The 27,500-nt window shown below is 44.5% G+C and overlaps 1 protein-coding gene across 2 annotated transcripts in view; it reads right to left on the bottom strand.

The window, feature by feature from the left end:
- The window catches only part of LOC143300380 (uncharacterized), a 323,773-nt gene that overhangs the window by 40,264 nt on the left and 256,009 nt on the right, over positions 1-27,500 (bottom strand). For both annotated transcript variants that reach the window (XM_076613997.1, XM_076613998.1), the window contains exon 11: positions 9,129-9,270. In XM_076613997.1, the coding sequence (XP_076470112.1) occupies positions 9,129-9,270 (142 nt within the window). The remainder of the gene's footprint in view (positions 1-9,128; positions 9,271-27,500) is intronic.

Below are 27,500 nucleotides of genomic sequence, written 5' to 3'. Positions count from 1 at the left end.
TGTCATTCAAACTGTTTCTGTTCTCTGTCATTCAACTGTCATTCAAACTGTTTCTGCACTCTGGTCATTCAAACTGTTTCTGTACTCTGTCATTCAAACTGTTTCTGTACTCTGTCATTCAAACTGTTTCTGCACTCTGTCATTCAAACTGTTTCTGCACTGTGGTCATTCAAACTGTTTCTGCACTGTGGTCATTCAAACTGTTTCTGCACTGTGGTCATTCAAACTGTTTCTGCACTGTGGTCATTCAAACTGTTTCTGTACTCTGTCATTCAAACTGTTTCTGCACTCTGGTCATTCAAACTGTTTCTGCACTCTGGTCATTCAAACTGTTTCTGCACTCTGTCATTCAAACTGTTTCTGCACTCTGTCATTCAAACTGTTTCTGTTCTCTGTCATTCAGACTGTTTCTGTACTGTGGTCATTCAAACTGTTTCTGTACTCTGTCATTCAAACTGTTTCTGTACTCTGTCATTCAAACTGTTTCTGTACTCTGTCATTCAAACTGTTTCTGTTCTCTGTCATTCAAACTGTTTCTGCACTCTGTCATTCAAACTGTTTCTGTACTCTGTCATTCAAACTGTTTCTGTACTCTGTCATTCAAACTGTTTCTGCACTCTGTCATTCAAACTGTTTCTGTACTCTGGTCATTCAAACTGTTTCTGCACTCTGTCATTCAAACTGTTTCTGTACTCTGTCATTCAAACTGTTTCTGCACTCTGTCATTCTAATCTACTCTGTCATTCAAACTGTTTCTGTACTCTGTCATTCAAACTGTTTCTGTACTCTGTCATTCAAACTGTTTCCGTACTCTGTCATTCTAATCTACTCTGTCATTCAAACTGTTTCTTTTCTCCCCAGACTAACACACATTTGGTGCGAGCAGAACAGATGATGGTGTTCACTGTCTCCAGCTTTAGGTTTCGTCTCAACGATTTCTTCAGCTGGAATGAGGACGGTTCTTTCTTTGTCACACCCGGAGGCAGGGGTTTTCTGGGTTGCTTCGAACACGTTAGACAGATTGTGTTGCGTTTCAATGCTTCCACTGATGCGGCGTTCTTCTGCATCATCTGTAAAGGCTCAACTCCCATTTCTCTTTTCTATATCTCCAGACATGATTTTCCCTGTCTCCAGACATGATTTCCCCTATCTCCTATCTCCAGACATGATTTTCCCTATCTCCAGACATGATTTCCCCTATCTCCTATCTCTAGACATGATTTTCCCTGTCTCCAGACATGATTTCCCCTATCTCCTATCTCCAGACATGATTTTCCCTGTCTCCAGACATGATTTCCCCTATCTCCTATCTCTAGACATGATTTTCCCTATCTCCTATCTCCAGACATGATTTCCCCTATCTCCTATCTCCAGACATGATTTCCCCTATCTCCTATCTCCAGACATGATTTCCCCTATCTCCAGACATGATTTTCCCTATCTCCAAACATGATTTTCCCTATCTCCTATCTCCAGACATAATTTCCCCTATCTCCAGACATGATTTCTCCTATCTCCAGACATGATTTCCCCTATCTCCTATCTCCAGACATGATTTCCCCTATCTCCTATCTCCAGACATGATTTTCCCTATCGCCAGACATGATTTCCCCTATCTCCAGACATGATTTCTCCTATCTCCAGACATGATTTCCCCTATCTCTATCTCCAGACATGATTTTCCCTATCTCCAGACATGATTTTCACTATCTCCTATCTCCAGACGTGATTTACCCTGTCTCCCTATCTCCAGACATGATTTTCCCTATCTCCAGACATGATTTTCCCTATCTCCTATCTCCAGACGTGATTTCCCCTATCTCCAGACATGATTTCCCCTATCTCCTGACATGATTTCCCCTATCTCCTATCTCCAGACATGATTTCCCCTATCTCCTGACATGATTTCCCCTATCTCCAGACGTGATTTCCCCTATCTCCAGACATGATTTCCCCTATCTCCTGACATGATTTCCCCTATCTCCTATCTCCAGACGTGATTTCCCTATCTCCAGACATGATTTCTCCTATCTCCAGACATGATTTCCCCTATCTCCTATCTCCAGACATGATTTCCCCTATCTCCTATCTCCAGACGTGATTTCCCCTATCTCCTATCTCCAGACATGATTTCCCCTATCTCCTATCTCCAGACGTGATTTTCCCTGTCTCCTATCTCCAGACATGATTTTCCCTATCTCCTATCTCCAAACATGATTTTCCCTATCTCCTATCTCCAGACATGATTTCCCCTATCTCGAGACATGATTTTCCCTATCTCCTATCTCCAGACATGATTTCCCCTATCTCCAAACATGATTTCCCCTATCTCCAGACATGATTTCCCCTATCTCCAGACATGATTTCCCCTATCTCCAGACATGATTTCCCCTATCTCCTATCTCCAGACATGATTTCTCCTATCTCCAGACATGATTTCCCCTATCTCCAGACATGATTTCCCCTATCTCCAGACATGATTTCCCCTATCTCCTATCTCCAGACATGATTTCTCCTATCTCCAGACATGATTTCCCCTATCTCCAGACATGATTTTCCCTATCTCCTATCTCCAGACATGATTTCCCCTATCTCCAAACATGATTTCCCTATCTCCAGACATGATTTCCCCTATCTCCAGACATGATTTCTCCTATCTCCAGACATGATTTCCCCTATCTCCTATCTCCAGACATGATTTCCCCTATCTCCAGACGTGATTTCCCCTATCTCCAGACATGATTTCTCCTATCTCCAGACATGATTTCCCCTATCTCCTATCTCCAGACATGATTTTCCCTATCTCCTATCTCCAGACATGATTTCCCCTATCTCCTATCTCCAGACATGATTTTCCCTATCTCCTATCTCCAGACATGATTTTCCCTATCTCCAGACATGATTTTCCCTATCTCCTGACATGATTTCCCCTATCTCCTATCTCCAGACATGATTTCCCCTATCTCCTATCTCCAGACATGATTTCTCCTATCTCCTGACATGATTTCTCCTATCTCCTATCTCCAGACGTGATTTCCCCTATCTCCTATCTCCAGACGTGATTTTCCCTATCTCCTATCTCCAGACATGATTTCCCCTATCTCCTATCTCCAGACATGATTTTCCCTATCTCCTATCTCCAGACATGATTTCCCCTATCTCCAGACATGATTTCCCCTATCTCCTGACATGATTTCCCCTATCTCCTATCTCCAGACATGATTTCCCCTATCTCCTGACATGATTTCCCCTATCTCCAGACATGATTTCCCCTATCTCCAGACATGATTTTCCCTATCTCCAGACATGATTTCCCCTATCTCCTATCTCCAGACGTGATTTCCCTATCTCCAGACATGATTTCTCCTATCTCCAGACATGATTTCCCCTATCTCCTATCTCCAGACATGATTTCCCCTATCTCCTATCTCCAGACGTGATTTCCCCTATCTCCTATCTCCAGACATGATTTCCCCTATCTCCTATCTCCAGACGTGATTTTCCCTGTCTCCTATCTCCAGACATGATTTTCCCTATCTCCTATCTCCAAACATGATTTTCCCTATCTCCTATCTCCAGACATGATTTCCCCTATCTCGAGACATGATTTTCCCTATCTCCTATCTCCAGACATGATTTCCCCTATCTCCAAACATGATTTCCCCTATCTCCAGACATGATTTCCCCTATCTCCAGACATGATTTCCCCTATCTCCAGACATGATTTCCCCTATCTCCTATCTCCAGACATGATTTCTCCTATCTCCAGACATGATTTCCCCTATCTCCAGACATGATTTCCCCTATCTCCAGACATGATTTCCCCTATCTCCTATCTCCAGACATGATTTCTCCTATCTCCAGACATGATTTCCCCTATCTCCAGACATGATTTTCCCTATCTCCTATCTCCAGACATGATTTCCCCTATCTCCAAACATGATTTTCCCTATCTCCAGACATGATTTCCCCTATCTCCAGACATGATTTCTCCTATCTCCAGACATGATTTCCCCTATCTCCTATCTCCAGACATGATTTCCCCTATCTCCAGACGTGATTTCCCCTATCTCCAGACATGATTTCTCCTATCTCCAGACATGATTTCCCCTATCTCCTATCTCCAGACATGATTTTCCCTATCTCCTATCTCCAGACATGATTTCCCCTATCTCCTATCTCCAGACATGATTTTCCCTATCTCCTATCTCCAGACATGATTTTCCCTATCTCCAGACATGATTTCCCCTATCTCCAGACATGATTTCCCCTATCTCCTATCTCCAGACATGATTTCCCCTATCTCCTATCTCCAGACATGATTTCCCCTATCTCCAGACATGATTTCTCCTATCTCCTATCTCCAGACGTGATTTCCCCTGTCTCCTATCTCCAGACGTGATTTTCCCTATCTCCTATCTCCAGACATGATTTCCCCTATCTCCTATCTCCAGACATGATTTCCCCTATCTCCAGACATGATTTTCCCTATCTCCTATCTCCAGACATGATTTCCCCTATCTCCAGACATGATTTCCCCTATCTCCAGACATGATTTCCCCTATCTCCTATCTCCAGACATGATTTTCCCTATCTCCAGACATGATTTCCCCTATCTCCTATCTCCAGACATGATTTTCCCTATCTCCTATCTCCAGACATGATTTCCCCTATCTCCTATCTCCAGAATGATTTTCCCTATCTCCAGACATGATTTCCCCTATCTCCAGACATGATTTTCCCTATCTCCAGACATGATTTCCCCTATCTCCTATCTCCAGACATGATTTCCCCTATCTCCAGACATGATTTCCCCTATCTCCTATCTCCAGACATGATTTCCCCTATCTCCAGACATGATTTCCCCTATCTCCAGACGTGATTTCCCCTATCTCCAGACGTGATTTCCCCTATCTCCTGACATGATTTCCCCTATCTCCTATCTCCAGACGTGATTTCCCTATCTCCAGACATGATTTCCCCTATCTCCTGACATGATTTCCCCTATCTCCTATCTCCAGACGTGATTTCCCCTATCTCCAGACGTGATTTCCCCTATCTCCTGACATGATTTCCCCTATCTCCAGACGTGATTTCTCCTATCTCCAGACATGATTTCCCCTATCTCCTATCTCCAGACATGATTTCCCCTATCTCCTATCTCCAGACGTGATTTCCCCTATCTCCTATCTCCAGACATGATTTCCCCTATCTCCTATCTCCAGACGTGATTTCCCCTATCTCCAGACGTGATTTCCCCTATCTCCTGACATGATTTCCCCTATCTCCAGACGTGATTTCCCCTATCTCCTATCTCCAGACGTGATTTCCCCTATCTCCTATCTCCAGACATGATTTCCCCTATCTCCTATCTCCAGACGTGATTTTCCCTGTCTCCTATCTCCAGACATGATTTTCCCTATCTCCTATCTCCAAACATGATTTTCCCTATCTCCTATCTCCAGACATGATTTCCCCTATCTCCAGACATGATTTTCCCTATCTCCTATCTCCAGACATGATTTCCCCTATCTCCTATCTCCAGACGTGATTTTCCCTGTCTCCTATCTCCAGACATGATTTTCCCTATCTCCTATCTCCAAACATGATTTTCCCTATCTCCTATCTCCAGACATGATTTCCCCTATCTCCAGACATGATTTTCCCTATCTCCTATCTCCAGACATGATTTCCCCTATCTCCTATCTCCAGACATGATTTTCCCTATCTCCTATCTCCAGACATGATTTCCCCTATCTCCTATCTCCAGACATGATTTCCCCTATCTCCAGACATGATTTCCCCTATCTCCAGACATGATTTCCCCTATCTCCTATCTCCAGACATGATTTCCCCTATCTCCTATCTCCAGACATGATTTCCCCTATCTCCAGACGTGATTTCCCCTATCTCCTATCTCCAGACATGATTTCCCCTATCTCCAGACATGATTTCCCCTATCTCCTATCTCCAGACATGATTTTCCCTATCTCCAGACATGATTTCCCCTATCTCCTATCTCCAGACATGATTTCCCCTATCTCCAGACGTGATTTCCCCTATCTCCTATCTCCAGACATGATTTCCCCTATCTCCAGACGTGATTTCCCCTATCTCCTATCTCCAGACATGATTTCCCCTATCTCCTATCTCCAGACGTGATTTCCCCTATCTCCTATCTCCAGACATGATTTCCCCTATCTCCAGACATGATTTCCCCTATCTCCTATCTCCAGACATGATTTCCCCTATCTCCAGACGTGATTTCCCCTATCTCCTATCTCCAGACATGATTTCCCCTATCTCCTATCTCCAGACATGATTTCCCCTATCTCCTATCTCCAGACATGATTTTCCCTATCTCCTATCTCCAGACATGATTTCCCCTATCTCCAGACATGATTTCCCCTATCTCCAGACATGATTTCCCCTATCTCCAGACATGATTTCCCCTATCTCCAGACATGATTTCCCCTATCTCCAGACATGATTTCCCCTATCTCCTATCTCCAGACATGATTTCCCCTATCTCCAGACATGATTTCCCCTATCTCCTATCTCCAGACATGATTTCTCCTATCTCCTGACATGATTTTCCCTATCTCCTATCTCCAGACATGATTTCCCCTATCTCCAGACATGATTTTCCCTATCTCCTATCTCCAGACATGATTTCCCCTATCTCCAGACATGATTTCCCCTATCTCCTATCTCCAGACATGATTTCTCCTATCTCCTGACATGATTTCCCCTATCTCCTATCTCCAGACGTGATTTCCCCTATCTCCAGACATGATTTCCCCTATCTCCAGACATGATTTCCCCTATCTCCTATCTCCAGACATGATTTCCCCTATCTCCTATCTCCAGACATGATTTCCCCTATCTCCTATCTCCAGACATGATTTTCCCTATCTCCAGACATGATTTCCCCTATCTCCTATCTCCAGACATGATTTCCCCTATCTCCTATCTCCAGACATGATTTCCCCTATCTCCAGACATGATTTCCCCTATCTCCTATCTCCAGACATGATTTCCCCTATCTCCTATCTCCAGACGTGATTTCCCCTATCTCCTATCTCCAGACATGATTTCCCCTATCTCCAGACGTGATTTTCCCTGTCTCCTATCTCCAGACATGATTTTCCCTATCTCCTATCTCCAGACATGATTTCCCCTATCTCCAGACGTGATTTTCCCTATCTCCAGACATGATTTCTCCTATCTCCAGACATGATTTCCCCTATCTCCAGACATGATTTCCCCTATCTCCTATCTCCAGACATGATTTTCCCTATCTCCAGACATGATTTCCCCTATCTCCTATCTCCAGACATGATTTTCCCTATCTCCAGACATGATTTCCCCTATCTCCTATCTCCAGACATGATTTCCCCTATCTCCAGACATGATTTCCCCTATCTCCTATCTCCAGACATGATTTCCCCTATCTCCAGACATGATTTTCCCTATCTCCTATCTCCAGACATGATTTCCCCTATCTCCTATCTCCAGACATGATTTCCCCTATCTCCAGACGTGATTTCCCCTGTCTCCTATCTCCAGACATGATTTTCCCTATCTCCTATCTCCAGACATGATTTCCCCTATCTCCAGACATGATTTTCCCTATCTCCAGACATGATTTCCCCTATCTCCAGACATGATTTCCCCTATCTCCAGACATGATTTCCCCTATCTCCTATCTCCAGACATGATTTTCCCTATCTCCAGACATGATTTTCCCTATCTCCTATCTCCAGACATGATTTTCCCTATCTCCTATCTGCAGACATGATTTTCCCATCTATTCATCAACACTCACATCACAAGGTGCAAGACGTGCTTCAGGATGTGAGATAAAAAGCATATTAATTCCACTTGAAAAAAATTGAACAGATCGGGGTGAAATTGATGATAGCGGTATTGTACAACATTTCTGATTTTGAACGACAGCACACAAGCCATGAACAAACGTTTACAAACATTTTTGTTGTTCTACAAAATAACGTGTCTTTAAAACCACCAGTGACATCTAAAGATCTGAATGTCATGCTTTTGGGAATTAACAGCTTTTTCTTAAATTCAGCGATACACAAAGTTATGACATTTAATGTTTTTGTATGACTGTGATTAATGTATGTGTGTTAATTTTGGGTAAAAATTCAAGTATCTGTTTATGTCTACAACACTTATTGCTTGTGTACGACTACGATTATTTTATGTGTGGCTTACTTTAAGTCGACATTGAAGCATTTGATGTCTTTTATACATACATACTGAACGAGTGTGATTCTCGTATACTGTGTATGCGTTTTACACTACAAATTAATTTACTTTTGGAGATAATGAAGTATCCTGAATTGTATATACCAACCACGGTCAGTAATGTTGATGGGACGCGACACAAGGAACATCACACAGAAAGACAACACTAATGCCAGCAACACCTCATGCATAACGCCCGCCCGACATAACATTCGCACCAAACACAATAAAACGCCCTCTCCCCCCTAGAACTGATCATGGTTCGCTAGACTGCTGTCCTAATCGACGAACGACATAAAAAAACAAACAAACAACCGAGTCTATTCATTTATGACTTCCTATTCATTCATTCACACCCTCTCTGCTTTATCGCTTGCATGCGAAACATAATCGCTGACTTTGATACAGTCGGGCGTCTGTTTACTGCCCTAATAAATCAGGAAAACGAAGTCGGTTTTCTACCTGAATGTAATACGTGAAGCACTCTGGCTACCAAAATAAGTACGATATCTCTAATTAGACTTGCACACACACACGCACACACACACACGCACACACACACGCACGCACACACACACACACACACAATTATATATATATATATATATATATATATACATACATACATTTTTCATAATCTTTTTCTTGATCTGTTTGAGGATATGTAGGTGTACCTGAAAACCCCAAAGTGGAGTCAACCAAACAATGAGAACAAAACAAATAGAGAGGCTGCGTGTGACTCGCTGGCCAATGAGAAGATTGAATACCTGAGTGACAGCTTTGGAAAAAAAAGAGAAAGAAAGAAACAAAGAAGACTCAACGAATGGAAACTGCGGTGACAGATACTGGTAACCAACCTGACCAATGAGCAAGGCGAAGACAAAGACCCCTGACAGCCAGTAGAGAGTCATGAACATGTATTCCAGAACGTTGGTTGGCTTGGGGTTGTTGCCGATGGAGGTCGCCGTCTTGGTGGCCAGGTAAAAACAGCGGATGTACCTGTACATCAATCAGCCAACCATTCACAGACGCCTTCATTTTTCGGGTGATTGTCCACTGCCGTGTTGAAACAGTGTGTGTGTGTGTGTGTGTGTGTGTGTGTGTGTGTGTGTGCGTGCGTGAGAGAGTTCTGCGTGCGTGCGTGCGTGCGTGCGTGCGTGCGTGCGTGTGTATGCGTGCGGTGCATGCGTGTGTGTGTGTGAGTTCATGCGCGCGTGTGTGTGTGTGTGTACGTGTGATAGGGAGGGAGGAGGGGAGCGGACTACACCAATTCTTTATGAAGGAGGTTAATAAGAAAGGCACATGCCTATTTCAGATACATCTAGTTTCTGGTTTCTCTCCCCACCTCCCCCTCCGTTTTTTTCTGTCATGGTTATTTCACTGTCTATATTCCATCATAATATATGTATGGATGTCTGTTGTGTTGTGAAAATGAAACTTTTGAATAAAAATGTTAAAAAATCATCTGCATTAAACTTTGTTGAAGCATCTATAATCAATTCTTTTAATACTTGGTTTGGGAATTTAAAAAAATTATTTTTCGTGTAGGTGATCAACACAGGTGAGGAATCACAACATCCAGTGATTGAAGAACAGGTTTCTAGAATGTTCTGTGGAAATGAAACAGAGATAATTATGATTAATGAGGCAGAGCCTCTTCTTGCAGATTAGCACTTTAATGGATTTTCAGCATTTTTTTTTGGAAAAAAGTATGTAGTAAAAACAACAGCAACGGACAAAGAAAATAAAAGCTTAAAAAACGGCTTTAAAAAAGTAAATTATTGTCTGTTTTTTTTTTTTTTAAACTGCATTTCGCTTCCCCATCAACGCCTGTGCCTGTGCACACACCGGCTTTCAACTGAATTATTAATGGATCTTGTTTCCTCATAAGAAAGCGGATCGTAACGTCAGAAAACTGATCCTTGTGATTTAACAGTTGTTTTTCTTAGGGCAGGATTTCCTCTTGTGGCAGTTTTGGTATCACAAGGAGAGAAAGAAGGTGGGAGACAAAGAAAGAGAAAGACAGGGGAGAGAGAGAGAGAGAGAGAGAGAGAGAGAGAGGGGGAGAGGACAGTGTGTGTGTGTGTGTGTGTGTGTGTGTGGAGTGCGAGATTGACAGAGACAGATAGATCGATATATATATAGAGAGAGAAGGGGGGTGGGGGGTGGGCGGGAAAAGAAATGGACGTGTATTCATGTCTGTCTGTGTTTATGTGTGCGGTGGTTTTTTCTTTTTATTTATCTATACGTTTATATATTTATTCATTGCGTGCGTGCGTGTGTGTGTGTGTGTGCGCGCGTCCGTGCGTGCGTGTGTTCCCGCGCATGCATATGCACAGGCATGCGTGCATGCGTGTGTAGGTATGACCACACAGGAAACATTGAATTATGTGGCCATTGGTATTTCATTTTGTGTTTTTATTTCTGTGCTGTATGGAAATACAAGCATACACAGCATGCACCCACCTTTACCGAAAACAAAGTTTGGCTGCCTACAGGGCATGGTAAAAACTGTCATGCACAATTAATACAAGTACGTTCAGACGAAAATAAAACAATTACAAGAAGAAAACCGGAAAACTCTACCAAATATATAACGTTCCTTGTCGCCTTGACCCTTATGACTGGTCAAAACAACCAACCAGCTGTTTCACAGAAATTCCTCCTCCATCAACTGTAGTCAGTCGAGGTGAGATGCCGTTGGACCAAGAGACAGAGGAGGGCTCTACCAACCCTTATCACAACGACATTCGTCCGAAAAGAAGTTAAGTGGAATCACTGATCATCTGGTAGATACATTTACACATCAATATGAACTAGACAGATAAACATTGTTTCACTGATCTGTGAGACTGGTGGTCGATGGGCAGTCCAGGTCAAGTTCTGACCGAACTAAATGATTGTTCTGAATGGAGATTGAAATGAAGTTCCCTTCAGTCAAAATTGCATTGAAATCGATCCGCTGGCTTCTAAAAAAATGTCTGTCAAAGGACACACACACACACACACACACACACCCTTTCAATTTCAGCTTCTTTGTGACGGTAAACATATCTATGTAAGAAATTTTCCTTGAAATGTGAAACAGATATATCGTCTCTCCGATGTTTCTGCTAATGAACTGTAATGAACTATAGATTTTTTTTCAAATACTAAAGATATAATGTGTTACTCAATGTATGTGTATTGTGTGCGCGTGTGTTTATGTAAGTTTGTGCCTGCCTATGTGTGCGTATGTGTTAGGGTAGCTGTTAGATGCACATGTATGTTAAAATGTGTATATACAGTGTGTGTGTGTGTGTGTGTGTGTGTGTGTGTGTGTGTGTGTGTGTGTGTGTGTGTGTGTGTGTAGTCACATTTTGGTGTGTGTGCGTATGTAACACTGATGTAATGTTTTATGTTAACAAAATCGTTTTTGTAAAGCACCTAGAGCAGATTTCTGGATATTGTGCTATGTAAGTATCCATTATTATTATAATTATTATTGTTCTTGGACTAATTATCAGGGTCAGGAGCGAAGGAGCAAGGGGAGCCCAGCCAGTGCCATGGAATCGCACGGACTTTACCCAAACATTCCCTGTATGGAGGGAAAGGGAGAAAGTTCGGTTTGGTCATTCCAGCATTTCTGGAGCGGAGCAGCTATATTGAAGGATTCTAATTTTTGTGACTGGTGAAAGATCGTGAAGACTGGGCCAGGTCATGTCTGCACTCAGAAAGGAAAATACTGACCACTCAAAAATGTTTTACGCGAGCTGAATAATACATGTATTTTCTTGTCGATCCGAACTGTACCGCCATCGTTGAATTTTGTTGTTGTTGTCGTTGCTTTTTTGTTGAGTTTGAATGTCTGAAATAATGAATAATGACAATGAGAAATCGAGAACTACATTTGTATGACAGTGCATAAAAAGCATGCATTGATATAAAAATAATAAATCGCCGATTTTTGTCAAAACCGAAGTAACGCAAGCAATGTAAAAGCGTTGTTACATAATGCTCACTTTGTGTTGAAACGTGAGTATAAAAAAAGCCATCCACTAAGTTCACTTTGGTACCTCGGAAATAATCAATCAGCCAACCGATAAGTCAATCACAGAATCAATCAACGAATAAATGAATCAATTATCCAAACCCCGCTCACTCTTATTCCCCTCTCAACCTCATTCATCTACGTCCCATGGCTGCACCAGCCTTCCAGTAACGAAACCTGTCAGGATTCACACTTCACTGGGTCTGCTCAGACAGTGAAACTGGATGGAGAAATGAAGAGCCACCTCCCGTATTTCGGCGACATAAATGGATAGACAGACAGAACTGGGCAATGACAGACAGACAGGAAGACGGGCAAGACTTGGAGAGGAAGAATAAAACGTGGAATAGAAGAAAGAAGAACAAGGAGGAAGAAATAGTTAAGGTAGGGGCAGACCCTGAAATCGGAAAAAAAAACCCCAACAAAAACATCGTCTCCCAACCAGAAGTGTTTTTCCCCCCTCTCCACTGCTGAACGTCTAATTCAGGCTGACAAATTTGGCAAACACAACAATATAGCAGCCTCTCCAGTCCATGCACGTGACAGTTTTCGTCGACGTAACGAGATATCGATTAGCGGAGCACAGAAATCCAATTGATCAGAGTTTTTTTTCCCGCTCATGGGCATGAGAGCAGTGAGGGGTGACAGAGGACAGAGAGAGAGAGAGACAGGCGGAGGGAGAGAGAGAGAGAGAGAGAGAGGTGGGGAGGAAGGGGGAGGAGAGGAGGAGGGAAGGAAGGAGAGGAGAGAGGGAGAGAGAGAGGGAGAGAGAGGAGGGAGGGAGAGAGAGAGAGGAGGGAAGGAGAGAGACAGGATGGAGGAGGGAGAGAAGGGGAGGGAGAGACAGAAGAGGAAGGGAGAGAGAGGGGCAGGAAGAGATAGGGGGGGTAGAGAGAGAGGAGGGAGACAGAGGAGGAAGGGAGAGAGAGGGGGGGGGCGAAAGAGAAAGACGCAGGGAGAGAGAGGGGAGGGAGGGAGAGAGAGGAGGGAGAGAGACAGACAGACACAGATAAACAGATACAGACAGACAGAGACAAACAGACAGGCAAGCAGAGACAGACAGAGATCGACGGAATACGAATAAAATATTTCATTCAGATAAAGCCCTTGCCCTTGTTTGAAGAGGTAGAGAAAGGCAGCGACAGAGGCTCACAGAGAGAGAGAGAGAGAGAGAGAGAGAGAGAGAGGTGGACAGAGAAAGGTTGGGGTGGGGTGGAGGGGGAGCGGTGGTGGTCTCCCTTTGTTGTTGCTCACAGCGGGTGGTCTCCCTTTGTTGTTGCTCACAGCGGGTGGTCTCCCTTTGTTGTTGCTCACAGCGGGCTTCAATAAGAGCTGAAGTCAGGAAGCAAACTGACATCGTCAGCAAAAAGATACTCACAATGCAGAGCAAGGTGGAGGAGGGTGGGAGTGGGGGTGTGGGTGGGCTGTTATCGGGAGAACAGAGGCGAAGCTGGACTCTGGTGATCGGCCTTCCTCGGGGTGAACTCCGAGAAATGTGTTGTTAAGGGTGAGAATGGGACCCCCCCCCCCCATCTACAAGCATACTTCCAACTCAAGAAGAGAATCAGATTCACTGCCATCAAAAAGAAATGACCAAAGTGTCATATCGAAGCTGAGGGGTACGTCAACTACAGGACTATCCAAAAGTTTAAGGATGACAGAATCAACAGCACTGAGTGTTGCTCGAAAGTAGCACAAGCTAAGATGTTAGTTCTGATGAATTTCGAACCAAACAAATCGGCGTTTACGACCAACAGATACATTTTACATTATTAGTATGTGGTGAAATCCGAGTATTTGACAAGCAAAAACCCCACCAAAATGGGAGGATATAAAAGGCAATTTCTACCAGCATTTGGAGCACTTGCGTACCGTCAGTATCAAGGATTCTATGGCAAGCGAAGAGCAGGAGGTGATTTCAGAGGTCTCAACACGAGACTCGCAATCAGAAACAGGACATACCTTGCCCGACCTAATCGACGATCTCGAAGATTTAGGAGAAGTCACGGAAGAACTTCAAGACGTATTAGAGGAGCAGCCTACAGAAGGGGGACTGCTCGTCGCTTTGTGTTCACTAACAAGACTTCTCAGCAAGTGCACTGGCACACAGACTGCTCGTCGCTGTGTGTTCACTAACAAGACTTCTCAGCAAGTGCACTGGCACACAGACGGGCCGTCGCTGTGTGTTCACTAACAAGACTTCTCAGCAAGTGCACTGGCACACAGACGAAGACACACGGAACCGTCTTCAGACGTGGGAGTTTGATGCTAATGACAGTGGTTATTGGTTTAGTACTGCGTCAAACCCTGACAAGCCAGACCAAATGAAAGAGCACCAGATCAACAAGCTCACTGGAATTAAGTGGAGGGCTTACAACTGGAAGATCATGATTAACGTGATCACAACATCCGTTGACAAGTTAACAAACCCTCCAACTGTTTCAGCCCAAGAAAACCTGGTGGACCCAAGGACGTTCAAGATATACTTCTACCAAGCAGATGCCTGACCAGCAGCGTAGACTGACGCGCTCTGGCGCCCAAAAAGACTTGAACCCTGACCCTCTGTCCAAAACAAAGCTCCAAATCCATTATTAGGACAAATCATGGAAATGACGCACAACGTAAATCAAGAAACACATGGGGGAAAAAAAAAGCGCTGGCGTACGGCGGCAAAACGTGGGGAATTCCACAAGAAACAATCTCCATCGACGGGGTTGTAAACACTTGCAAACAGTTAACAAGCGCTCGCTCCTTAAGGAAGTACAATAGACATAATTTCAAGCTAATGAACGTTAACACTTCAGTTCGTGAAGATGTGTAAACTTGTCTGGTTTTCAAATTACGGGCACTGAAAAGTGAAGGTTCTGTTCTGCAAAATAGTTGTACAGAATGTTGTTTATGTCTACAGGTCGATTATGATGTCGCTGTGACTCGCAAGTTATCACGAGCCATACTGCCGGTGGCGAGTTCACCCTTCAAAATCAGGTCAGGGTGACACAAGAGCGACCCTCACTTAACCTGCAAGGCACTGCCTCCTCACTCATGTCTCCAGAGACAGCTGAAAGGGTTGTCATCAAGGTCTGGACCAAGACAAAAACGTCTTGCTTGTTCCGTTCTTTTCAACAAAGCAGTTATCACACAAGAAACGCCAAACAAGGGCGGTAATTTTCGCTCCAACAAGGGCACGCAATTTCAAGCCAATGCTCCTCAGCGTTTCCGATCAGAGTGCACACAGGGAAATCAAAGGCACACAGGAACAAAGCCTGAACGTCCCTTAGGAATGCACCAGGCAGCACTGGTTCCTGGAGTTGTGTGCCCTTGCAGCCAAAATTTCTGCTCTTGTTTGGTGTTTTTTTGTTCAATGTCCTCAGCACATGTTCACATTAACAATATGGTGTCAAGATTAGACCGGGTTTCAAGTTTTATATGAGTGTGATTATGTTAATTTTGTTGGTTTAATGTTTGTTGTGGGGGAAGCAAGCACTGCCAGTTTTGATCCCTAAAGTTAATATGCGGACACTTATGTGATGTATCGGTATGCCTTAATGTACGAACGGACAAAACGAACAGAGGAAAACACACACACGCAGATGAGCGGGAAAGACATACGGCTAGTTTGCGCCAGCCCATCAGAATTCATTGTTAACATTTCGTCAGTTCTGAATGCATGAGTTTTAATGAGATAGGAAGAGCTCAATTTCCCTCCAAATTACAGCATTTACAGTGACAGCAGTTTGAGTTCGGCATACTACGGGAAAGTGCTAGAACTGCTATGGAAGCTAATGTGGAAGTTTGTGGAGAACGAAATTCAAATAAAAGTAAATAAAAAAAAACCCGGAAAAACGGTGATGAAATATAGCCATTGATAGACACACGCGTGCCCGACCTGTCTGATTAATTCCTTATATCACCGCAGGAAAAAAATATTCAAATTAAATCTTGAAACCTTTATTTTTTCTCTCTGTTTAATCATTAATTAAGAACTGGCAACACTCGAAAATCAACTAACTGACTGTCTGTCCAAGTGAACAAGAAATGTATTCACTTCCCCACATGCCAAGAAAGCAGGAATGGAGTCCGGACCAAGAAAAGAGGAGCCATCGTCTTTGTGAGGTCTGTAGTGGTCAGTTCACGGAGCCTGAAGGTGGGTGGGTGGATGGTCAAGGTGTGCGCCTGCCAGACACAGCAAGTCAACTAGCGCGGAGTGGAGTTTAACGCAATGCTCTAAAAATAGATGGATAGCTCATCGGCCAGGAATGCTGAAGCCAACTGGGCGCCATACTGTGACTCGTATCCGGCTGTCGGACCGTTGAGAAGTCGTCTGCTAACTGGTGGTAGTTTGTTAACTGTAACTGTGTATCTTCGATGAAATCGTGTTATGCTTGCCCCCACGGCATGCCAAATGTGTCTTGATTGATATCTGCCAATGGTTTACTTACCAAAGTTATTAAGGAAAACAGTGCAATGACACGTGGCGCAAACTTGCTGTGGAGGCACACACAGGACTGTCAGCTTAACTAACGCCGCGAGCAAGTGAAAGCTTGCCGTGAAGCAGTCATCGTTGTTAGCTCAGCGCTCGGCTACATTGACTGATTGATATGGATACTTATACAGCGCCTATCCTCGGTCGGAGACCAAGCTCTAAGCGCTTTACAAACACGGGGTCATTTACACAACAGGCTGCCTACCTGGGTAGAGCCGACTGACGGCTGCCATTGGGCGCTCATCATTCGTTTCCTGTGTCATTCAATCAGATTTCAGGCACACACACATACACACTCAGACAAACATGTAACATTTAACATTTTATGTGTATGCCCGTTTTGTTTATTTACCCCGCCAAGTAGGCAGCCATACTCCCGTTTTCGGGGGTGTGCATGCTGAGTACGGGTATGTTCTTGTTTCCATAACCCACCTAACACTGACATGGATTACAGGATCTTTAACGAGCGTATTTGATATTCTGCGTGCATACACACACGAAGCGGGTTCAGGCACTGGCAGGTCTGCACATCTGTTGACCTGGGAGATCGGAAAAATCTCCACCCTTTCTTTCCCCACCGAGATTTGAACCCAGGACCCTCAGATTGAAAGTCCAATGCTTTAACCATTCGGCTATTGCGCTGTTGCCCCCTACACGTATGAAGTTACCGCTTTGCGCTATACTGACACAGGTAGGCTTCAGTTTACAAAGGGGCTCAAAGAAGGCATGCGCTGTCCATCTATTTTTAGAACAGTGAGTTTAACGACCTGTCTGGTCAAGAAGTTGAGAGCTTGGGTCTTGGTTGAGAGAGGATTGTGTTCCCGGAGGGAGCGAGTCCTGGATGTCGGGCCGGGTGGGAGGTCTGTCTGGCGTTCCAAGGGATGAGCCCTGGGCGAGTGACGAGTGAACCATGGAAGATAAAGGACTGTCCAGAGTGACGTGTCATTGTCAGACCCGTGGTGACAGCCATACAGCTGCCCCAGTAGAATCTACAGCTGGAAGGTACCGTGTGATGGGATACTGACCCAGCGCTGACAAGCATCACTAATGTCCTCGGGAGATTCTGAGCCACAGACAGGCATTATCAGTGGAGGAATACACTGATGATTAAGCAGAAGCATCACTAATGTCATCGGAGATTCTAAGCCACGGGCATTACCAGTGGAAAAATGCACTGATGATTAAGCAGACACAATCATTCATGTCAGCAGCAGATTCTAAGCCACGGGCATTACCAGTGGAAAAATGCACTGATGATTAAGCAGACACAATCATTCATGTCAGCAGCAGATTCTAAGCCACGGGCATTACCAGTGGAAAAATGCACTGATGATTAAGCAGACACATCATTCATGTCCGCAGCAGATTCTAAGCCACAGGCATTACCAGCAAAAGGACCAATCGGCGATTAGCTTCAATTCTAATCGAATGAATAACGAAATAAAATTGCATAACAAGAAAAAAACAACAAGAACTCAGTGATTGACTGATTACCTGAATGGATGAATAAACTGAAGGAAAGAACAAACCGGTATCAAACAAAAACCATCGGGTTTTGCGCTTCACTCTTGTTTCCAGGCCAGATAAAACGCTGACCAACAAAATGGAACGGGAGGGCAAGCGGGTGAATGGAGGAAGGTGATAATATGGGAGCGACAAAGACGGAGAGAGAGAGAGACAGAGAGAGAGAGAGCGAGAGAGAGAGAGATAGAGAGAGAGAGGGAAAAAGAGAGAGACAGAGACAGAGAGAGGCAGAGAGAGAGACAGGGAGAGAGAGACAGACAGATAGACAGAGACAGATGGATAGAGAGAGGGAGAAAGAGAGAGACAGAGACAGAGAGACACAGAGAGAGACAGAGGCAGAGAGAGGGAGACACACACACAGAGACAGAGAGAGAGAGGCACACAGAGAGACAGACAGACAGGAGAGAGAGAGAGGCAGAGAGAAAGACACACACACACACACACAGACAGGCAGAGACACAAAGAGAGAGAGAGAGAGAGAGAGACAGAGACAGAGATACAGAGAGAGAGACAAAGAGAGCGAGAGGCAGACAGACAGACAGAGAAAACACCAGCTTTCAAACCCAAGCATCTCTTCATTCCCAATGCTGATCGACCGACGAACCCCGACCTGATGATTTAGGCAAATAACACAACGATAAACCGATAGTGCCCTGCACGAGGTCTCTTGTTCGTTGAGGTAACGAGCCATCGATCAGCAAACCAAGAAACCTGATCCAAATCCTCACCACAGAGGGGAGCCATCGATCAGCAAACCAAGAAACCTGATCCAAATCCTCACCACAGAGCGGAGCCATCGATCAGCAAACCCAGAAACCTGATCCAAATCCTCACCACAGAGGGGAGCCATCGATCAGCAAACCCAGAAACCTGATCCCAATCCTCACCACAGAGGGGAGCCATCGATCAGCAAACCAAGAAACCTGATCCAAATCCTCACCACAGAACGGAGCCATCGATCAGCAAACCAAGAAACCTGATCCCAATCCTCACCACAGAACGGAGCCATCGATCAGCAAACCAAGAAACCTGATCCAAATCCTCACCACAGAACGGAGCCATCGATCAGCAAACCAAGAAACCTGATCCAAATCCTCACCACAGAACGGAGCCATCGATCAGCAAACCAAGAAACCTGATCCCAATCCTCACCACAGAACGGAGCCATCGATCAGCAAACCAAGAAACCTGATCCCAATCCTCACCACAGAGCGGAGCCATCGATCAGCAAACCAAGAAACCTGATCCAAATCCTCACCACAGAACGGAGCCATCGATCAGCAAACCAAGAAACCTGATCCCAATCCTCACCACAGAACGGAACTTTCGAAACAGGAGGAGAGGGTGACGGGTAAGATGGCTGATCGATAGGAGAGCAGACTTAAAAAAGATAACATAATTATTATTAATATATGAATCACGATCAACACCACATCATCAGCAGAAAGGTGTTAGAGACCAGGCTTGGGGCAGAAGAAGAGTGCCAGGGCAATGATGGTCCACCTCACGCTCCCAAAATCTACTGCATAAAAAGTCGAACGTCATACAAAATACATATTACTTTACTACCTCCATCATCATTTCGAGTCGAGACTGACTTTTTAAGGTTATTCACAACTCTGGTTCTGAAACGAAATGGCAAACAATGGTTGGAAGCAATAGGTCAGATGGTTAAAAGAATGATTAGGTACCAAAACAACATTTTACAGTCCTTTTCAATGATTTCAATATTTTTTTCACCGCAGTTATTTACCCACCAGTTCTGTTCATTTCGCTGCATTGAACATGATGGTGTCACATTAAAAATGATTGAAAAACATAATATGAATTCATGTTATGGACCTGCACATAATGCATCATCTTCATTCTGCAATTTACAGGAACTCAGAGAACTCAGACACACACATATTTTCTAATCAAAATCACATGCACCCCAACGAATCAGGTAACTAGTTAGACAGAAAAAATGAAAACTGACAGATAATCTGGCAAGCTGGCGTATAGATGCCGACATGCATACAGGAAGGTTGACAGGTAGCTGGCTTGGAAATAAGCCAGTTCATTTCACACACACAAACACACACACACACACACACACACACACACACACACACACACAGGAAGACAGACAGACAGCCTCTTTCTGACACGTCACTAGTGCCGAAGGACCGACAGACAGACACAGGCCGACCTGACCAGTGAGGCAAACAACACAATACAGCCGTCCACCCCAGCTGGGCACGGGATCTCTTTTGGGCCACGTAACGAGATATCGATTTAGCAAAGCGAGGGAACCTCATCTAAAACCCTCACCATGAATATCGGCGTGACTGGGGGAGGAAGAGAAGGGGGTGGAGGTGGGGGGATGAGCACCAAGCGAGTAGTTTAGGGGAAGGGGGGGGTGAGTGAGGGAGGGAGCAGGGGCAGCAGGAAGGGGTTTGTCAGGGGAGAGAAAGAGCCGGGGTGGGGGTGGGGGTGCTGCAATAATAATAATAATAATAATATGCATAAAACACAGCAGGAAATGAACTAAAAATGTCACGCCACATACAGTTACCCTGGTTTTTGTTTTTACTTGATGTTAATGTGCTGCAACCACACAAGATCTTTCTGATAATGAGAAACTGCCAATTAGCTGGACAGTTCAAATTCAAACATGTACCAGTGATTTATTTCTTCATATTAGCGTATGTTGTGCGTTGAATGCTGTGATCTGGAACTGTTAAATTTTCTGAAATGGCAACTTGTGCACACTTCGCTGGGAAACTCATTAACGTGCTCATATCAGAGCATTCCCTGTTTAGTACAGTGTGCATCAGAGAGAGAGAGAGAGAGAGAGAGAGAGAGAGAGAGAGAGAGAGAGACAGACAGACAGACAGACAGACAGCCAGACAGCCAGCCTTTCTGACACGTCACTAATGCCGAAGGACCGACAGACAGACACAGGCCGACCTGACCAGTGAGACAAACAACACAATACAGCCGTCCACCCCAGCTGGGCACGGGATCTCTTTTGGGCCACGTAACGAGATATCGATTTAGCAAAGCGAGGGAACCTCATCTAAAACCCTCACCATCCTTCAGAACAGCAGCTACAGGGATGTACTGCCGGGGGGTGGGGGTGTAGAGGGAGGGGGGGCTTGGGAGGTGGGGGTGGAGTAGGGTTGTGGGAACAAGGGAGGTGAAAGGTTTGGTTGGGGTGGGGTCTTGGTGGGCAGAATGCGAGAGAGTCAATGAGGTAAGGGGGGGAAGGGAGGGGGATCAAAGCATACCAGAGAAAAAGACAGAAGGGGAGGATGGACAGGGTGAGGCTGGGGAGGGCACAGTAGAGGCTGGGGAGGGTACAGTAGAGGCTGGGGAGGGTACAGTAGAGGCTGGGGAGGGCACATACAGTAGAGGCTGGGGAGGGTACAGTAGAGGCTGGAGAGGCTGGGGAGGGTACAGTAGAGGCTGGGGAGGGTACAGTAGAGGCTGGGGAGGGTACAGTAGAGGCTGGGGAGGGTGGGGAGGGTACAGAAGAGGTTGGGGAGGGTGGGGAGCGTACAGGAGAGGCTGGGGAGGGTGGGGAGGGTACAGGAGAGGCTGGGGAGGGTACAGTAGAGGGTGGGGAGGGTGGGGAGGGTACAGTAGAGGCTGCGGAGGGTACAGGAGAGGCTGGGGAGGGTGGGGAGGGTACAGCAGAGGCTGGGGAGGGTACAGTAGAGGCTGAGGAGGTGGGGAGGGTACAGCAGAGGCTGGGGAGGGCACAGTAGAGGCTGGGGAGGGTGGGGAGGGTACAGTAGAGGCTGGGGAGGATGGGGAGGGTACAGTAGAGGCTGGGGAGGGTACAGTAGAGGCTGGGGAGGGTGGGGAGGGTACAATAGAGGCTGGGGAGGGGAGGGTACAGTAGAGGGTGGGGAGGGCACAGTAGAGGCTGGGGAGGGGAGGGCACAGTAGAGGCTGGGGAGGGTACAGTAGAGGCTGGGGAGGGTGGGGAGGGTACAGTAGAGGCTGGGGAGGGCACAGTAGAGGCTGGGGAGGGTACAGTAGAGGCTGGGGAGGGCACAGTAGAGGCTGGGGAGGGCACAGTAGAGGCTGGGGAGGGCACAGTAGAGGCTGGGGAGGGTGGGGAGGGTACAGTAGAAGCTGGGGAGGGTACAGTAGAGGCTGGGGAGGGCACAGTAGAGGCTGGGGAGGGTACAGTAGAGGCTGGGGAGGGCACAGTAGAGGCTGGGGAGGGTACAGTAGAGGCTGGGGAGGGTACAGTAGAGGCTGGGGAGGGTGGGGAGGGCACAGTAGAGGCTGGGGAGGGTGGGGAGGGCACAGTAGAGGCTGGGGAGGGCGGGGAGGGCACAGTAGAGGCTGGGGAGGGCACAGTAGAGGCTGGGATAACAAAGGAAGATCAGCATCGTTAAAAAAAACTGTTATCTAACAAAGAAAAATATAATACCAACAATTTACGAAGGCGACAACCAAACCACGAAAACATCCCCATCGTGCTAGCTTTGTACACGATATCTTTTATATCTGCTGGAAAGGCTTAAAGTGTTACTTCTCTTAACTGTGTCACTGTTACTGACTCGCACACACACACACACACACACACGCACACACACATCCACCAACGTTCATCAGTTAAACCTACAAGCGAACAGACCCCCCCACCCCTTCCGAATTTGGAGGAATCCTATAAATAAACGGCGGATTAATGGACAGAGCGACATGTAACATAAAAACAGTGTTGGAAACAATATTGAATTTTTAGAATATAATATGTCCTCAAACAAGTGACAATATATTAACACTGAGCGTTCAGAAAAAAACCCGTCTACTGCGGATATTATCCTCATTATTTTGCCTCAAGGTAAAAGTTGAAGAGGTGTTAAATAAAAGGAAACAAATTGAAGTGGTCTATTAGCCAGACAGATCTTATCAAAAATATTCTCTCTGAAAATGATGTATCCCTGAAATTCATCGGGAAACGCAGAACACATGGTGGAAAGGGTCACATCACTTTCTTCGTCTCTTGGACTTAGGGTTTGTGTGTCTGCACGTGAAAACTGGAGATGTAAAACACGGATACAAAATGTATGCTTGTGTGAGTGTGTGTGTGTGTGTGTGTGTGTGTGTGTGTTGGCTGAGAGAGAGAGAGAGAGAGAGAGAGAGAGAGAGAGAGAGAGAGAGAGAGTAACTGAGAGTGTGTGTATTCTTTTGTTCTGACGAAAATAACTGCTGGTGGAGAGGAGGAGATAAGGGAAACAGGATGTGTAGGGTATGGAAAGAGGTGGGAGAGAAAAGGACAAAACTATGTTGAATTCCTTCCCATTTTCATCTTCTCTTCAAAAGTGAAAGAAATGGCTGATGGAAGAGCTATATTTGGAAGTTTAAATGCATTTTCTTCAATGTCATTATCCAAACCAATAACGGCAAATGGAATATGCCGAAAGGCTGAAAAGCAACTTTGGCAATTTTGTTGAGGGAGCAGAAAAAGAAAAGAAAGATGAACAGAAAGAAGAAGGGCAGGAGGAAGAAGAAAAGAAGAAGAAACAACACACAGGACATAGAGAACAAGTGTGTGTGTGTGTGTGTGTGTGTGTGTGTGTGTGTGTGTGTGTGTGTGTGTGTGTGTGTGTGTGTGTGTGTGTGAGAGAGAGAGAGAGAGAGAGAGAGAGAGAGTGAGAGAGAGGAAGAGAGAGAGAGAGAGAGACAGAGTGAGTGAGTGAGAGAGAGAGAGAGAGAGAGAGAGTGTGTGTGTGTGTGTGTGTGTGTGTGTGTGTGTGTGTGTGTGTGTGTGTGTGTGTGTTCTTTATTTTGACGAAAATAACTACCAGGCCAAGAAGAAAATAAACAACACATTGAAGGCATAGAACAAGTCATTTCTGTGCTTCCTTCATATTCCTGTCATTGTAATGGGAAGTTCAGAAAGGCTGAGTGGGGGTATTTTCTTCACAACACATGCCGTGCCCAGTCAGTTTTGTTTCGGGTGGAAAGAGAGAGAGAGAGGCAGGGGGGTATTCGGGGGGGGGGAGGCGGGAGGAGAAGAGAGAGAGAGGGGGACAAAGAGAAAGAAGGGAGAGAAAGAGAGAGGGGGGGGCGGGGGAGGGAAGTGTGTGTGTGTGTGTGTGTGTGGGGGGGGGGGCAAAGAGTGAGAAAAAGGGAGAGAGAGAGAGTGAGAGAGAGATATATACATACAGACAGAGAAAGAAAGATACAGAGAGAGATAGTATGTGTGTGTATGTATGTGTGTGTGAGAGAGAGAGAGGGAGAGAGAGAGAGAGAGAGAGAGAGAGACAGAATGAAAAAGTGAGAGACAGAGAGACAAAGATAGAGCGTGTGAAAGACAGAGAGAGAGAGAGATTGTGTGCGTGTGTGTGTGAGAGAGAGAGAGAGACGGACAGACAGACAGGCATGCAGAGAGAGTAGTGAATCACGTAAGCAGGAAAAGACAGATTTATATATATACCCGTACACGTGTTCATATGTCCAATAAATCATCGTTGACAAATCTTATTAGAACCCACCAAGCTGAACCCATCCGCCTTGCAAAAAAAGATAAAAGAAAAAAGAAAAAAAGAAGAAGATAATTATAACAATAATGATACTATCAATAAAGAAAATAAAAACGACCCCAAGTTTTGTGATAAATAAAACTTATAAGACGACGGGAAAAGATAGGACGAAATAAATTGAGATAAAGGAGAAGAGAAAAAGAGGACAGAAGAAGAAGAAGAAGAAGAAGAAGAAGAAGAAGAAAACCCAGAAAGAAAGAAAAGAAAAAAAAAGGAAAGAAACGAGAGTGACAGAGACACACAGAGAAAAGAGACAGACAGAGACACAGAGAGACACAGAGACAGAGACAGAGAGAGACTGAGAACCCAACAAGAGAACGCAATAACGTTAAGAGGCTGAGAGAGCGAGAGGCGGGAAAGATGGAGACGGGGTCGGATTACGAACAACCCCCCCCCCAAAAAAAAAAACAACAACCCAACCAAACAAAAACCCTCCAAAAAGTAAGAAAGAAAAATAAAAAGAAGAAAGGAATAAATAAAATGAGGATGGGATGGAAAAAGGAAGAAAATAATAAAAGACCCGGAAGAGAAAAGTAATGGAAAGAAAGGAGAGGGGTAGGGGGGTGGGGGGTGGAGGGAGGGGGGTAGTAGACTAGATAAAGCTGAAAACAAAAACAAAAATAATCATAAAGAAATGAAAAAAAAATCATTTTCAGAATTAGCGAAAAAACAAAAAACAAAACAAATCCATAATAAAAAAAATAAAAATAAAAATAAGGGAGAACATTATAAAAGGAAACGAAAGTAGACAAAAAAAACGGAAGGGGGTGGGGGGAGGGGGAGCACAATCCCACTTAAAAAAATGTCAGCAGAAGATTAAGATGGAGGAGATAAGGAAGTGAAGGAGACAGAGAGGAAGACAGGCAGACTTGGAGAAAAGAAGAGAAAAGACAAAGGAAGAAGAAGAAAACCCAAAAGGCAGAAAGAAAGAAAGAGATCAAACAGAAAGGAGGGAAAGCAGAGAAAGGGAAGACCACGAGAACAGAATGACAACAACAACAACAAACCTACAGAATGACAACAACAACAACAACAACCCTACCGAATGACAACAGCAACAACAACAACAACAACCCTACAGAATGACAACAACAACAACAACCCCCCTACAGAATGACAACAACAACAACAACAACAAACCTACAGAATGACAACAACAACAACAAACCTACAAAATGAAAACAACAACAACCACCCTACAGAATGACAACAACAACAACAACAAACCTACAGAATGACAACAACAACAACAACCCTGCAGAATGACAACAACAACAACAACCTACAGAATGACAACAACAACAACAACAACAAACCTACAGAATGACAACAACAACAACAACCCTGCAGAATGACAACAACAACAACACAACCTACAGAATGAAAACAACAACAACAACAAACCTACAGAATGACAACAACAACAACAAACCTACAGAATGACAACAACAACAACAAACCTACAGAATGAAAACAACAACAACAACAAACCTACAGAATGACAACAACAACAACAAACCTACAGAATGACAACAACAACAAACCTACAGAATGACAACAACAACAACAACAAACCTACAGAATGACAACAACAACAACAAACCTACAGAATGACAACAACAACAACAACAAACCTACAGAATGACAACAACAACAACAACAAACCTACAGAATGACAACAACAACAACACCTACAGAATGAAAACAACAACAACAACAAACCTACAGAATGAAAACAACAACAACAACAACCCTACAGAATGACAACAACAACAACAACAAACCTACAGAATGAAAACAACAACAACAACAACCCTACAGAATGACAACTACAACAACAACAACAACAACCCTACAGAATGACAACAACAACAACAACAAACCTACAGAATGACAACAACAACAACAACAACAAACCTACAGAATGAAAACAACAACAACAACAACCCTACAGAATGACAACAACAACAAACCTACAGAATGAAATCAACAACAACAACAACAAACCTACAGAATGACAACAACAACAACAACAAACCTACAGAATGACAACAACAACAACAAACCTACAGAATGACAACAACAACAACAAACCTACAAAATGAAAACAACAACAACCACCCTACAGAATGACAACAAACAACAACCACCACCCTACAGAATGACAACAACAACAACAACAAACCTACAGAATGACAACAACAACAACAACAAACCTACAGAATGACAACAACAACAAACCTACAGAATGACAACAACAACAACAACAACAAACCTACAGAATGACAACAACAACAACAAACCTACACAATGACAACAACAACAACAACAAACCTACAGAATGACAACAACAACAAACCTACAGAATGACAACAACAACAACAACAAACCTACAGAATGACAACAACAACAAACCTACAGAATGACAACAACAACAACAAACCTACAGAATGACAACAACAACAACCACAAACCTACAGAATGAAAACAACAACAACCCTACAGAATGACAACAACAAACCTACAGAATGACAACAACAACCACCCTACAGAATGACAACAACAACAACAACAAACCTACAGAATGACAACAACAACAAACCTACAGAATGATGACAACAACAACAACCACCCTACAGAATAA

This window comes from Babylonia areolata, chromosome 26, assembly GCF_041734735.1.
Source record: "Babylonia areolata isolate BAREFJ2019XMU chromosome 26, ASM4173473v1, whole genome shotgun sequence".
NCBI classification, from domain to species: Eukaryota; Metazoa; Mollusca; class Gastropoda; order Neogastropoda; family Buccinidae; genus Babylonia; species Babylonia areolata.
The sequence above is the reverse complement of the archived record's forward strand: the minus strand, read 5'-3'. Positions and strand labels throughout refer to the sequence as shown.